We start from the raw sequence: 16686 nt of genomic DNA on the forward strand, positions 1-16686 counted from the left end.
TTTTCCTATGAAAGTTTCTTTGTAAAAAAAAGTGAATTTCAGCTCACCTTCTATGCTATGTCATAATTTTTTTTTGGAGTGACCATTATGACCTGTCATATTTTATATTGAGACACTGAATGAAAAGTCTATTAAAACGTGGAAATTTACTTGGCAGAATCTGGTTACTCTTTAGCGCTGGATGTTTGTTTTACTCCTATAAAAGTTTCTTCTCCGAAATTTAAGCCAAGGTTTATTGGACCTTATAAAATTTCGAAGATAATTAATCCTGTTTCTTTCCGTTTGGCTCTTCCAGAGACTTTCAAGACTCACAATGTCTTTCGTAAGTCTTTGTTGAAAAAATATGGTGAGCTGGTAGTTCCCATGGCTGCGCCTCCTGACCCAGTGTTGGTCGAAGGGGATCTGGAATATGTAGTGGAAAAAAAATTAGGATTCCCGCATCACTAGACAGAAGCTACAGTATCTGGTCAAGTGGAAAGGTTATGGTCAGGAGGATAATTCTTGGGTGGTTTCTTCCGACCTACATACTGATCGCTTGCTTTGTCAGGATGGGCTTTTCATCAAGCCCATCCTGACAAACCCAGGGGTTCCGGGGAGGGATTGGTGACCCATCATCAAGGGGGGAGGTACTGTTGTAAATATAACGAAGGAGAGAAGAAATAGACCGCATACAGCTGCTATGCCGAAGGATTTTTATTCAAACATGTTTCATCGTCGGTGCAGGTAAAAAGCGGGGGGTGACTTGGATGCGAGTCCCTCCAGGAGGACGACGGCCATTTCGTCTGTAGATCAGACTTCTACGGGTCCACCAAAGAAGTCTGATCTACAGACGAAACGGCCGTCGTCCTCCTGGAGGGACTCGCATCCAAGCCACCCCCCGCTTTTTACCTGCACCGACGATGAAACATGTTTGAATAAAAATCCTTCGGCATAGCAGCTGTATGCGGTCTATTTCTTCTCTCCTTTGTTGGATTTCCTGGCTATCCTGTTTGTTTGACCAGCACGCTGCGCCTGAAGCTCATTGAGCGCTACATCACAATCTTCAGCACATGTGCCACTGAATCAAAAGGTAACCTGAGGGCAGGCGGTGCAGGACTTTTTCTCTCTGACTGCACTGTTGTAAATATATTTTCCAGTTTGGGGCTCCCTCTTGTGGTCAGTGCTGGCGGTGCAGTCGATTTGTGGAATGAAAGACACACACCTGTGGAGGACTGGCAATCAGGTCTCTTAGAGTGGGCTATATAGCTGAGTAGTTTTTTCCTGTTACTTGCAGTGCTCAATGGATATCCTGTGTGTTAAGGACATTCTGAAACCAGCCCTGCTCTCTACCAGAACTCCTCTCAGATAAGTTGGTCTTGCACCTCTGCTTATTGTTTCCCCTTTCTTGTTTTTTCTGCTTTGATACTAATGCTTGATTCCTATTTTGCCTGTGTGGAGTTCCTGGTGGAATTGGATCATTCCCTGCTGGGAGTGTCTGTATACCCGTCTGTATACCCAGCTCCATGATTCTGCAATGTATTGTGTTTTGTCATGCTTGGTATTAATTCAGTCCCTCATCTATATTAGTGTTTTTGGATCACATTAACATCAGAGTGCTGATATAGTGGGGGAGATGCCATTTGGTCTCAGGGTTTTTCCATATCAGATGTGCTGGTATTTATTAGGGTTTTTACGGCTGCAGACAGTACTCCTTTCTATCCTTTCCTATAAAGATAGTTTGGGCCTCACCTTTGCTGAACCTGTTTTTCTAGCTTTGTATTGTGTTTTCCTACATCACCGTAGTCTTTACATGTGGGGGGGCTATCTATATCTTTGGGGATTGCTCTGAGGCAGATTAGCTTTTCCTATATTTCTATCTGTAAGAATATTTAGTTCTCCGGCTGTGTCGAGGCGACTTGGTCATCGTAGGCTCGTCCCACGGCTACTTCTAGTTGTGTGTCAGGATTAGGTCTGCAGTCCGTTAAGGTTCCAGCCACTCTGGTTACTTTTTGGGTTTCTGCATTTTTTTGATCCTCCTCGGTCCCTGAATCATAACAGCTACCATTGTCCGCTGCAGGGAACCTAATGTTCAGTGCACCCCTTCCTCTCCCTCCCTCATCTCACAACAAACAGTCGGGACTGAATGCTGAGGGAGAGGAAGGAGAACATGGCAGCTGTAACATTAAAACCTGTGACGGGTAGCTCAGCTCCCAGTCCTGCTCTGTCCTGTGTCCTCCATTTCCTGCAGACATGGCTTCATTTCCTGTTCATGGCTGCTGCCTTGTGATGGGGCAGGGATGTGAAGGTCTCGCTGCTCCTGGAGACTGACTTCACCATAGGTAAGTACATGTTATAGAGTGTATGCAGAATACAGTGTATATCAGTATGATGGTGGGATATGGTGTACTGTGTATCATGTTGTGTGGGTTCGTATTTTAGGCGTGGTACACTGTCCATTATTTGTATTGCTTGTGTGTACATTGTATTGTCTGTAGGTAATCACCCCCTGTAGTGTTTGTCCCTAGGTGTGGGGGCCTGGAATCCACCTAACCTCTTTGCTTACCTGGGGGGATGAGGCAGTCTGTTTGAGAACTTGAAGAGAAAAGGATTGATCCTCTGGGAGAAGCTGCGACTTCTCAGAGAGACCTGGACATTTATCGCTGGACTAATTTTGCCCTCTCTTTTGTGGATTATGTTATGGACCATTTGATTTTCTTGGAGTAAATGTTCTTTGGATTGTACAGCCATCTCTCGCTCTGTTGATTGTGTGATATGAGAGAAGGACCCCATCACAATCAGTGTGTATGTGGCTAGTGTATAGTGTATATCAGTGTGGCTGACCCCCGCCATGCCATGCACGCCTGACTTTGGTTTGCATATTCCTTCTGTTTCTATCTACATATTTATAATTTGGTGTCTGTTCACACACAGCTACCACGCCCTTTCCACAGGCATTGTTATTTAAGCACCATATGCTTGGGCCTGTTCCGCCTTCTTTCATGACTGCTGGGTGGGCACTGTGAGGGCTAGTCTTGACATTGTTTCAGTGTGTGCAGCACACAGCTGCACGTACTGGGACGTAGCCTGCCTTTAGTCGCAGTTTAGCCTGTCTTTGCAGCATGGGAGCGGACCTGACATGTATCAGGTATATGTGTGCTTTAATATGGTTCTGCTTTTAATTTAATTAGTTAGCTGTATGGCACATTGAAAATTTAAATATAGAGTTAGGACCACCTATAGAGATTTGCCTTGACGTTGGCAGGGGCGGCTCAAATTATTGATCAATCATATGCTAAAAATGTCAATTTGCATTGTAGTACAGTTGGAATAATAGTGAATTTACACTAAAAAAAAATTGTTTGCATTCCATTCTCAAGCAGTGCTGGCTCTGCCCCTCTTTGAGTATATATCAGTGTGTATGGGGATAGTTTATGGTGTATATCAGTGTGCATGGGGATAGCATATGGTGTATGTGGCTAATATATGGTGTATATCAGTGTGTATGGGGATAGTATATAGTGTATATCAGTGTGTATGTGGGTATTATATAGTATGTATCAGTGTGTATGTGGGTAGTATATGGTGTATATCAGTGTGTATGGGATAGTATGACACACAGATCTACCTCTCTGGACCTGACATTACCTCTCTACTAACCAAAATTCCACAATGTCTGTCTGCTATTTCATCCTTCTTCTCTGTGCGATTCCTAAAGCTTATCATGGACAAAACAGAGTTCATGGTCTTTCCTCCTCCTCACTCATCTCCTCTAACAAGCCTTTCCATCAAGCTTGATGGTTGCTCACTCTCCCCAGTCTCACAAGCTCGTTGCCTTGGAGTAACCCTCGACTCTGCTCTATCCTTCAAGCCACACATCCAAGCCCTCTTCACCTCATGCAGACTACAACTCAAAAATATCTCCCGGATCCATGCTTTCCTTAACCAAGAATCAGCAAAACATTAGTGCATGCCCTCATTATCTCCTGTCTCGACTACTGCAACCTCCTTCTCTCTGGCCTCCCTTCCAACACTCTTACACCCCTCCAATCTATCCTAAACTCTGCGGTCCGCTTAATCAAACTCTCCCCTCGCTATTCCCCAGCCTCGCATCTCTGCCAATCCCTTCACTGGCTTCCCATCGCCCAACGACTGCAGTTCAAAACATTAACCATGACATACAAAGCCATCCACAACCTGTCTCCTCCTTACATCTGTGACCTAGTCTCCCGGTACCTACCTGCACGCAACCTCAGATCCTTACAAGATCTCACTCTCTACTCCTCTCTTATCTCCTCTTCCCACAATCGTGTACAAGGTTTCTCCCGGGCCTCCCCCATACTCTGGAACGCTCTACCTCAGCATATTAGACTCTCCCCTACCGTGGAAAGCTTCAAGAGGAACCTCAAGACCCATCTCTTCCAACAAGCCTACAACCTACAATAACCCTCAGTCCAGTACACCACTGCGCAACCAGCTCTGTCCTCACCTATTGTACCATCACCTATTCCCTGCAGACTGTGAGTCCTCGCGGGCAGGGTCCTCTCTCCTCCTATACCAGTCTGTTTTGTACTGTTAATTATTGTTGTACGTATATCCTCTTTCACTTGTAAAGCGCCATGGAATAAATGGCGCTATAATAATAAATAATAATAATAATAGTATATGGTGTATATCAGTGTGTATGGGGATAGTATATGGTGTATATCAGTGTGTATGGGGATAGTATATGGTGTATATCAGTGTGTATGGCGCTAGAATATGGTGTATATAAGTGTGTATGGGGCTAGTATATGGTGTATATCAGTGTGTAAGGGGCTAGTATAGGGTGTATGTCAGTGTGTATGGGGATAGTATATAGTGTATATCAGTGTGTATGGGAATAGTATATAGTGTATCAGAATGTATGGGGCTAGTATATGGTGCATATCAGTGTGTATGGGGGTAGTATATGGTGTACATCAGTGGGTAGTATATAGTGTACATCAGTATGTATGGGGGTAGTATATGGTGTATATCAGTGTGTATGGGGGTATTATATGGTATTTATCAGTGTGTATGGGGTAGTGTATATCAGTGTGTATGAGGGTAGTATATGGTTTATATCAGTGTGTATGGGGGTAGTATGTGGTGTATATCAGTGTGTATGGGGGTTGTGTATATTTGTGTGTATGGGGGTAGTATATAGTGTATATCAGTGGGTAGTATATAGTGTATATCAGTGTGTATGAGGGTAGTATATGGTGTATATCATTGTGTATGGGGGTAGTATATGGTGTTTATCAGTGTGTATGGGGGTAGTATATAGTGTATATCAGTGGGTAGTATATGGTGTATATCAGTGTGAATGTTGGTAGTATTTAGTGTAGGTTGTATTTAGTGTATATGAGTGTGTTTGTGGGTAGTATATAGTGTATATCAGGGTATATGTGGGTAGTATATAGTGTATATGAGGGTGTATGTAGGTAGTTTATAGTGTATATCTGTGTATGTGGTTAATATATAGTGTATAGAAATTGGCATATAATAGTTTGTATTGCATATGTGTGTATATGGTATACAGCAAATGTAATATTGTGCCCAGTTTACTGTGCCTGTAATAGTGTATGTACTGTATACAGCGTGTGTTTCTCTATAGGGGTATATGAGTGCATGTAGAAAAACTGTATCAGAAGAGAACACCACACACTGGGGCAGCAGAGGGAAGGTGAGTATAATTGTTATATTTTTTTTTTTTTTTTAAAGTGTGCGGTGTGATGGGGATCATATGTACCAGGATGGAGACATACATACAAGGATAGGGGACAAAGATTGAAGCATGGGATGGGAAAGCTGGGTGAAGAAGGCTTTTTCCCTCAGCACCCAGCTTTTCCATGCTCTGATATCAAAGGAATGCTGCGTGCTTAGGTAAAGATGTATAGCAGAGCATGGGAAAGGCTGGGTGCCGAGGACAAGATGGATATCAGAACTTAGGAAAGCTGGATGCTGATAGAAAGAGGGATTTCAGAGCATGGAAAAGCTGGGTGCTGAAGTAAAGATGTACAGCAGAGCATGGGAAAGCTGCGCACTGAGGAAAAGATGAACAGCAAAGCATGAGAAAACAGGGTGCCAAGGACAAGATGGATATCAGAATGTGATGCCCTGGCAAAACCAGGTAGTCACAAATAGGCTGCCGCATAACACCTTCCCTCACTAGGAAACACACAGCCAACCAGAAAGGCCTAGTCACCCCACCTTAGGGACAGATAGACACACCAGTGGGCGTGACCAGGTGGTTGGGACATGCCCACCCAGGGGTCTAGACAGACCGGGGCGGGAAAACAGTCAGTTTAGTTAAGTCTGATCAGTCTGAAGTTCAGTTTGGAGAGGAGTGTGGGCTGGAGCTAAGGGTAGCTCCAGCAGGAAAGTCCAAGTTGAACGGTACTAGGGTAGGAGCCCTGGTGCAACTGGCTAGGAGGCAGACAGTGGTCTCCGTCAGCAGGAGACGGGAAGACGGCTCGGCAGAACCGAAGTGGACTGGAACAGTGTTGCAGCCTGCCAGTACCAACAAGGGGACCCGACCCGGAAACCGTAGCACAAAGGGGGGTACTCGGACCCTGAAGCCAGGACCAGAACAAAGCGGAACTGGTTAATTAACCGATTGAAGCCAAGGCTAGAGGTCCTGTCCCACCCAAAGTTTCTCATAGAAGACAACAGCCCACCGATTAGGGATAAGAGGTCACTGCCAGGGTCCATAGATCCCACGGGCCAGCATCTGGGGCACGGCTCCTTAGGCCACATCCAGCCGGGAGCGGACTCCTGAGTTTCACACTAGAAAAGTCCAACTTACACAAAGCAGTGCAGGAAATGGTGGGGGAACCAAAACGCAACCGGCCGCGGCACCGGCCACCATCACCTTGGTTTACCAGAGAGTTGTGTGTTTTACTAACAGTGAGTACACCAGCACCCCCTGCGTTCGCCATCCCCTGCACTCCAACACCGGGTCCCGGGGCCACCATCCCTGCCCACGGAGGGGTTAACAACTTGTTGCACAACATCTTCCCCGGGTGCCCCATAACAGCAGCGGTGGTGTCCCACTTCACCACACACCGTGAGTGGCGTCACAAACTTTACCACGGCGTAGCCCGTACATCTACGTCCCTCCATTTATTTGGTATGTCCGCGAGACCCCCGGGTCCGGAGACCCTCGAGCCACCCACCGGAAGGTCTGGGCCCGAGCAGCGTCGGCTGCTGGCACGGGGGCGGCACAAGAACATAGGAAAGCTGGATGCTGATAGAAAGAGGGATTTCAGAGCATGGGAAAGCTAGGTGCTGAGAGAGCCAAGTATAGGTGTAATTGTCCTGTATCTCGAGTGTCGGTGTATGGGGGCCCAGGTCCAAATTTTGCATCAGGGCTCATCGAACTCTAGGTGCACCACTGGCCGACACCATCAATTTTAATCATTTTACTGTTTATATAATTAAAGAATAGTTTGGAATTTGTTTTGCTCTCCTTAGCAATGAGTCCTTCAAAACTATCTTTGCCTAATATGGTTAAAGGAAGTTAAGCAGCAGTGAGGAAATTCCTGAGTCCTTTTCTGACAGGAAAAACAAAAGAGATGTCTGTGGCTGAGGACTCAGGAGGTGAGGGCTCAGTTTGGTGGGAGAGGTGTATGAACGCAGGTGTTGGTGGACCTACTTCCGGTCACTTCTATCCTCCAGTGACTGTCTGAAAAGGATAAGGAAACTCTCTGTGGAAAGGGAAAATCCAGGCTTCCATTTATTCTAAATCAAGGTAGGCAATAGTAAGATCCAGAAAGCCCACAAAGTGCTCAAAGCCAAGACAGTTATAGATGCCAAGATGCTAACATACTCTTAGAGCTTGGATGAGGAAGAGTTAATTCAGCTGATACAGAAAGAACTGTAATATAAGTGTGGAAACTGATATATGGAACGGCTTATAGTGTGTACGTTGTCAACACTGCAGTTTATGTGGAGTAAGGCTATGTGCGCACGGTGCCTTTTTCCGGGCGTTTTTGTGCGTTTTTCGGGTGCGTTTTTGGTCTAAAAACTGCATGACTTTGTTTCCGTAGCAAAGTCTATGAGTTTTCATTTTTGCTATCCACACAGTGCAGTTTTGTTTTAGGTGCGTGTTTGTGGTGACAACAAAGATGCAATATGTTAATTATTTCTGTGTTTTTGCCAGCGTTTTTCACCCATGCAATGCATTGGAAAAAATGCAGCAACAAAAACACAGCAAAACGCACAAAAACGTGTACGTGTTTTGGATGCGTTTTTACCACAGGTGTGTAAAAAGCAGGTAAAAAGCAGGTAAAAAGCAAAGTGCGTTCTTACCCTTACTATCCCGGGCAATGCCCAGGTACTACAGATTGTACATTATATAAAAAAATAAATCAGTGGTAGGGTTTGAAATCATTACTTTCTACTAGTCAAATAAACAACAACTTCCAAAACAATCTAAATGCTATAGAAAAATGCAAGAAAAAAAGTTTTTTGTTTTTTTTTCATTTTTCTAAAGAAGTATTTACAAAAATTATATGGATGAACCAAAATTTAAAGTATCTGCAATGAAACATTAGGAATAAATAATTTTGAAGTGGTATTTTTATATAAAATTGTTTCTTATGCAAAGGTAAATCTGTGCAGCATGAATTATTAGCATTAATACAATAGTAATTGTGACTCTTCAGCCATAAATCAAAGTTCCTCATCAAAGATAAGGCTGCTTTACACGTTGCAATCACATATGCGATCTCGTATGCGATTGTACATGCCCCCATCGTATGTGCGGCATGGGCAATTTGTTGTCCGTGTCGCACAAACGATTAAACGCCGTCACACGTACTTACCTTCTATATGACCTCGCTGTGGGCAGCGAACATCCACTTCCTGAAGGGGGATGGACGATCGGCATCACAGCGACGTCACACAGTGGCCGGCCAATAGAAGCGGAGGGGCGGAGATGAGCGGGACGTAAACATCCCGCCCACCTCCTTCCTTTCGCATTACAGGCAGGACGCAGGTAAGATGTGTTCATCGTTCCCGGGGTGTCACACAGAGCGATGTGTGCTACCTCGGGAACATTGAACAACCGGACGTTCAATTTTTAGATTTTGAATGACGTGTATGCAATCAACGTTTGAACGCATAATCATGGTCGCACGTAGGTGTCACACACTACAATACCACTAACGATGCCGGATGTGCGTCACTTACGACGTGACCCCGCCGACACATCGTTAGATATATTGTAGCGTGTAAAGCCCGCTTTAGATGCACAAATCTAGCAATTTATTCATTTTTTCATTTTGGACATTTTAGAATGAGTATAGGTACAATTACATATTGATGGTTGTACTATTTCTCTATAACTATTTAAAAGTATATTGATGCAGTAAATTGTACAAAATGGAGTTGTAATGGGAAGCCTAAGTTAAAGCTTAGTCTTTCTCTGTCCCTCTTTTATATGTATATTGATGGAAACTTTATCAGTGGCTAAAATAATAAAAAGACAGAGACAGACGGGCAAAGAGACAGACGGGCAAAGAGACAGACGGGCAAAGAGACAGACGGGCAAAGAGACAGACGGGCAAAGAGACAAACGGGCAAAGAGACAGACAGGCAAAGAGACAGCCCTGGAAAGAGACAGCCCTGGAAAGAGACAGCCCTGGAAAGAGTCAGCCCTGGAAAGAGTCAGCCTTGGAAAGAGTCAGTCGGGGATAGAGACAGCCGGGGAAAGAGACAGCCGGGGAAAGAGACAGCCGGGCAAAGAGACAGCCGGGCAAAGAGACAGCTGGGCAAAGAGACAGACCTGGAAAGAGACAGCCAGGCAAAGAGTCAGCCGGGCAAAGAGTCAGCCGGGCAAAGAGTCAGCCGGGCAAAGAGTCAGCCGGGCAAAGAGACAGACGGGCAAAGAGACAGCCGGGCAAAGAGACAGCCGGGGAAAGAGACAGCCGGGGAAAGAGACAGCCGGGGAAAGAGACAGAGCTGGAAAGAGACAGATGGGGAAAGAGACAGCCGGGCAAAGAGACAGCCGGGGAAAGAGACAGACCTTGAAAGAGACAGATCTGGAAAGAGACAGACAGACACACATATAGAGACAGACACAGAGATAGACTGATACAGACAGAGAGATAGAAACAGACAGACAAAGAAAGACACAGACAAAGAGACAGCGACACATAGACAGAGACTGGAAGAGAGACAGAGAGACATTTACTATCCCGGGCAACGCCTAGGTACTACAGCTTGTACATTATTTAAAAAATAAATCAGTGGTAGGGTTTGAAATCATTACTTTCTACTAGTCAAATAAACAACAACTTCCAAAACAATGTAAATGCTATAGAAAAATGAAAGAAAAAAAAAGTTGTTTTTTTTTTAATTTTGGTAAAGAAGTATTTACAGAAATTATATGGATGAACCAATATTTAAAGTAGCTGCAATGAAACATTAGGAATAAATAATTTTGAAGTGGTATTTTTATATAAAATTGACTATTTATGCAAAGGTAGATCTGTTCAGCATGAATTATTAGCATTAATACAATAGTATTGTGGCTCTTCAGCCATAAATCAAAGCTCCTCATCAAAGATACATGCACAAATCTAGCAATTTATTCATTTTTTCATTTTGGAAATTTTAGAATGAGTATAGATACAATTACATATTGATGGTTGTACCATTTCTCTATAACTATTTAAAAGTATATTGATGCAGTAAATTGTACAACATGGAGTTGTAATGGGCAGCCTAAGTTAAAGCTTAGCGACAGTCTTTCTCTCTCCCTCTCTTATATATATATATATATATATATTGATTGGAAACTTTATCAGTGGTTAAAACAGTAAATAAATGTTAATTATAAAGAGAAGATGGATATGTTTATTCAGCGCATATAAGACCGACATCTTCCCGGTGACTGCAGTTTGTTACCCCCCAGCCAGGGAATCTACAGTCTTTGATGGAGCTTTCAGTTCCAGTACATTGAACGTCATCCATCCATATTCTGCCAAATCCTGTAAGTAAAGACAGTTATTCAGTTATTAAGGCAAAGAAATTACAACACGACAATTAAAGGAAACCTATCACCAGGTATTCCCCATATAACGTACGGCCACCACCAGTGAGCCCTTATACACAGCATTTTAGAATACTGCAGATACAGTATGTCCTCAAGCTGATTTGCATAATGCAAAAAATGCCTTTTAATACACTCACCTTTGAGTCTGATGGGCATCACTGGTCTTGATCCAGCGCTGTCCTCCTCCTTGCTTGGTTTGGATTATGCATCCTACATGATCCACACCGTCTCCCTCATTACTTTCCCGAACATGTGCACTTCTCTCTGCTCTGACGAGCGCAAAGAAAGGTACTGTAATAATTACAGTATGTGGGGGAAAGGCCAAAGAGCATCTGTGTATGGGCATTACAATACTTTACACTGCCAATGGCAAGGAACAGAGAAGTGCGCCTGCACAGGAACTCGATAGCGAAGAGGACGCACGATCCACACGAAGCAGGGAAAGGAGGACAATGTCGAATCAAAACCAGCGACGCCCATCTGACCGTACCGGCTCGCTAGTGAGTATAATAGACGGTCTTTTTTATGTTAAACAGGTCAACTTGGACACATATATATATAACATTTTAGAATGCTATATATCAGGGCATCCAAATGGCGACTGTAATGGGGTCTTTGGCAAAAGGGGGGCAGCTTTTCTTAATCCCATGCTATTTGCTATTGAGTGGCAAGAACCTGAGCTGGCCTCTGCTCTACAAAGGGAATACCTGGTTAGATGACATGGGGGTGACGAATTGCAGAAGAGGAACAGACATCATGGCCTGATTCATCAAAGTGATTGTGCCAGAATACTGGGGTAAATCACTTTCAAAAGTTGCAAAATTGTTGACTTTTGTCATTTTTCCACCAATTTCAGCCGCCATAGTGGGTGTGTGTGGACTGGAGTGCCACCACATGTCTAATTCACGACTAGCTGTGACGTATTTTATAACAGTAAGATTTATGGTGAGGCACACGCCACTTTTTAGACAGATCTGATTCATTAAGTGGTGTGGTCCTTTTAATATACCAGGAATATGGGACTACAGCACAACCCCTTATCAAAACCGGCATGCACAGCACCAGCCTTGATGAATATTGACCCATGTGCTTCTTTCATTAACAAGACCTGGAATCATAATTAGTTTCCATTTTGATATTTGTAAGTTTCTTGATTCTTTTGTAGCACAAACATCAGTTGCTTGGCAATATTGTTTTTTTTTTACTATTACATTACATCCAATTCAAGCTTCTGATCAATTTTCAGGGATTTTCCATTATCTGACATAGCAAAAAGGCCTTTGTGCTCAAGCATGATTTGAGTTGCCCCAAAATGTTCTAGCCCTTTTGTAATTTTGCATTTGTCATTCAAATGATGTCCCATTTTGTTCCTTCACCACCACGTTTTTAAGTTTATCAGACTCACATACAGTTAAGTCCAGAAATATTTGGACAGTGACACAATTTTTGGCATTTTAGCTGTTTACCTAAACATATTAAAGATACATTTATATAAAAAAATATGGACTTAAAGTGCAGATTCTCAGGTTTTATTTTAGGGTATCCATATCCTAATTGGAGTAAGGGTTTAGGAATTACAACTCTTTAACATGTAGCTGCCTCTTTTGCAAGGGACCAAAAGTGATTGGACAAATATCACAAAAGCTCTTTAAAGGGCTGCATTGGCTATTCCCTCATTAATCCATAATAAATTAAGCAGGTAAAAGGTCTGGAGTTGATTCCAGGTTTGGCATTTGCATTTGGAAGCTGTTGCTATGAACCCACAACATGCTAGCAAAGGAGTCCTCAATGGAAAAGAAACAGACCATCAATAAGCTGAAAAATAAGAAGAAATCCATCAGAGAGATAGCAGAAATGTTAGGAGTGACCAAATCAATATCTTATTACATTCTGCAAAAAAGAGCACACTGGGGAGCTTGGGAACTCAAAAAGGCCTGGATATTCATGGAACATGACAGTGATGGATGATCGCAGAATCCGTTACATAGTAGAAAAAAAACCCTTCAACATCCCCTCAAGTGACAAACACTGAACCACAGATGACAGTTAACTGCTTCAGGGCTGCTTTTGTAGCCATTATATTTGGATACTGAACCACCAATGACAACTACACCCTTCTTTGGGCATTTTTTGCAATCATATACTCACAACAAACTGAACCACCAACAACAGTAAACTCTGTGAACAAGGCCATTCTGGCCGAAACATCAGAGTAAAAAAATCTGTCAAATACTGTTCACTTTCTTTGCTTGGGAGCTCCTTCAGGGCTGTTTTTCTATCCATTACTTTAGGATACTGATCCCCCAATGACAGCTACTGCCTTCTTTGGGCATTTTTTGCAAAATTCCTGAAGGGGAAGATAAAAACTGGCAGAACACATTGTCAGTGTCATCAGTGCAGGTTCTTCAGGAGGTAGTGGTCAGGAGTGTGTAACTTCAAGGAACTCCCCTAACTATTTTGTCAAGATGACAAACGGGGGACCAGAAGAAACGATCATTAGGAGGGCAGCATGTATGCTGACTATATATTTTTATAGTCTAACTGTAAACTTGGGCTGGAGAGTGACTTTATGGGTTGTTTGCAGAGCAGCCGAAGGGGATTTCTGTTATAACATGATATCCCATTGACAATGAGCAATAAAAACAGAGAATAAAATATTTTACAAGCACTAGCCAAAAATATCCATCTAGATAATGCTAATAGCTATTTAAAATTAGAAGCGTCAGTGTCATTATTATACTATTGTTAATTGAGCATGGATAAATTCATATTCAGTTACCTCTTTCTAATATCTTGTTTAGTTAAAGCCAGGGGTGTAATGATCACAACCAAGCTCAAGGGGGCTCGCTGACCCAAGTGCCCACTTCAGCTGGATGTGTGTCTAAGCACGCACATCCGACTGATATGCATGGCTGCTCAGAGACCCGTCAGGTCCCTACACTGCAATACAAGTTGCCTGCCAAAGAGGCCTGCAGCTGACGTGGCGCATTTGTGACTGGTGGTATAACAGTGACGTCATGCGTCACCATAGTAGACACACCTATGTCAGTTGCTGGCCATTGCACTAGCTACAGAGGAGGACGCTGTGCGATGTGGGAGTGGGGAAATTGAGTAAAATGTTTGTTTTGTTTATGCATTAGAGACAGGTATACCAGGAAGGATGTGGATAAATTTAATACGATGGGCCCAGGATGAGGACATATATACTAGGATGGGAGATGTAAATAACAGGATGGGGAACATATATAACATGCTGGGTAAATATGTACCAAGATGAGTCAAGGATGAGGACAAATACATCAGGAAAAGGCCCAGGATGAGCGACATATATATTAGGATGGGGACATATAAATCATGATGGGGGACATAGAAGTGCTTCTCAAAAAATTAGAATGTCATCAAAAAGTTAATTTATTTCAGTTATTTAATACAAAAAGTAAAACACATATTATATAGAGTCATTGAAAACAGAGTGATCTATTTTAAGTGTTTATTTCTATTAATGTTGATGATTATGACTAACAGCCAATGAAAACCCAAATGTCATTATCTCAGGCAATGAGTATAATTACCACAAAACACTTGCAAAGGCTTCCTAAGCGTTTAAAATGGTCCCTTAGTCTGGTTCAGTAGGCTACACAATCATGGGGAAGACTGCTGACTTGACAGATGTCCAGAAGGCAGTCATTGACATACTCCACAAGGAGGGTAAGCCACAAAAGATGATTGTTAAAGAAGCTGGCTGTGCACAGAGTGCTGTATTCAAGCATATTAATGGAAAGTTGAGTGGAAGGAAAAAGTGTAGCAGAAAAAGGTGCACAAGTAACCGGGATAACCGCAGATTTGAAAGAATTGTTAAGAAAAGGCCATTCAAAAATTTAAGGAAGATTCACAAGGAGTGGACTGCTGCTGGAGTCAGTGCTTCAAGACCCACCACATACAGACGTATCCAGGACATGGGCTACAACTGTCACATTCCTTGTGTCAAGTCACTCATGACCAATAGACAGTGCCAGAAGCATCTTACCTGGGCCAAGGAGAAAAAGAACTGGACTGTTGCTCATTGGTCCAAGGTGTTGTTTTCAGTGAAAGTAAATTTTGCATTTCATTTGGAAATCGCGGTCCCAGAGTCTGGAGGAAGAGTGGAGAGGCCACAATCCAAGCTGCTTGAGGTCTCGTGTGAAGTTTCCACAATCAGTGATGGTTTGGGGAGCCATGTCATCTGCTGGTATAGGTCCACTGTGTTTTATCATGACCAAAGTCAGTGCAGCCATCTACCAGGAAATTTTAGAGCACTTCATGCTTCCCTCTGCTGACAAGCTTGTTGGAGATAGAAATTACATTTTCCAGCAGGACTTGCCACCTGTTCACACTGCCAAAAGCACCAATACCTGGTTTAATAACCACAGTATCATTGTGCTTGATTGGCCAGTAAACTCGACTGACCTAAACCCCATAGAAAATCTGTGGGGTATTGTCAAGAGGAAGATGAGACATCATAACCAACAATACAGATGAGCTAAAGGCTGCTATCAAAGCAACCTGATATATAGAGCTGTGGAAAAAGAAGCGCAGATAGGGTATTACCCCAATAATGTGGGGTGAAGGGGGGGGAGTACTACTCACCAGATGAAGTTGTGCAAGTCACAACTCCTTTATTCGCATGTAAAATTGTGATCCAGGCTGCAGCCCCCCGGAGGCAGATAACAGAGAACAGTAGAGAGGGATGATAATGCCGCGCCAAAAATCACTATGAATATCAGATTAACGTATCTTTATTATTGGCATAGGTCTACGCGTTTCAGGAGCTCTGCTCCCTTCCTCAGGACCGACAAGCATAAAAGAAACATCAATCTGATTTGATGTTTCTTTTATGCTTGTCGGTCCTGAGGAAGGGAGCAGAGCTCCTGAAACGCGTAGACCTATGCCAATAATAAAGATACGTTAATCTGATATTCATAGTGATTTTTGGCGCGGCATTATCACCCCTCTCTACTGTTCACTGTTATCAAAGCAACCTGGGCTTCCATAACACCTCATCAGTGCCACAGGCTGATCGCCTCCATGCCACGCCACATTGATGCAGTAATTCATGCAAAAGGAGCCTGGAGTAAGTATTGAGGCATTTACTGTACAGACTTTTCAGTAGCCAACATTTCTGAGTTTAACATCATTTTTTCATTTGTTTTTTATAAATATTCAAATTTTCTGAGATAATGACTTTTGGGTTTTCATTGGCTGTAAGTCATAATCATCAACATTAACAGGAATAAACAGTTGAAATAGATCACTCTGTTTGTAATTACTCTCTATCATACAGGTGTTTCACTTTTTGTATTGAATTACTGAAATAAATTAACTTTTTGATAATATTCTAATTTATTGAGGAGCACTTGTATTTATCTGGGTAGGGGACTTATAAATCAGGATCGGGACATATGTACCAGTATGAGCCTAGGATGGGGACATTTATACAAGGAAGGGGCTCAGGATAGTGACATTACTAAATAATGAAGGGGGGAGGGGCAATTTGTATGTCTTAGTAGGATTTATTTAAAATTTGTAAAAAATAAAAAAAAAAAAAAACTGACCCGCACGTCCAACAAATGTGAATAAGTGCTAGCTGA

The 16686-nt window shown here is 42.9% G+C and overlaps 1 protein-coding gene and 1 long non-coding RNA gene across 2 annotated transcripts in view; one reads left to right on the forward strand and one right to left on the reverse strand.

Annotated features, from left to right (window-relative positions):
• Nucleotides 1-7660: 7660 nt before the first annotated feature.
• The window catches only part of LOC142290409 (uncharacterized), a 158334-nt gene continuing 149308 nt past the window's right edge, over nucleotides 7661-16686 (forward strand). The window contains exon 1 of the long non-coding RNA XR_012750299.1: nucleotides 7661-7750. This is a non-coding gene — a long non-coding RNA (uncharacterized LOC142290409). The remainder of the gene's footprint in view (nucleotides 7751-16686) is intronic.
• Nucleotides 10367-16686, reverse strand: part of LOC142290399 (macrophage scavenger receptor types I and II-like) — a 127324-nt gene continuing 121004 nt past the window's right edge. The window contains exon 10 of the mRNA XM_075334359.1: nucleotides 10367-10994. Coding sequence (XP_075190474.1) covers nucleotides 10861-10994 — 134 coding nt within the window. The 3' untranslated portion in view covers nucleotides 10367-10860. The remainder of the gene's footprint in view (nucleotides 10995-16686) is intronic.

Source organism: Anomaloglossus baeobatrachus, chromosome 1 (genome assembly GCF_048569485.1).
Source record: "Anomaloglossus baeobatrachus isolate aAnoBae1 chromosome 1, aAnoBae1.hap1, whole genome shotgun sequence".
Lineage (NCBI taxonomy): Eukaryota > Metazoa > Chordata > Amphibia > Anura > Aromobatidae > Anomaloglossus > Anomaloglossus baeobatrachus.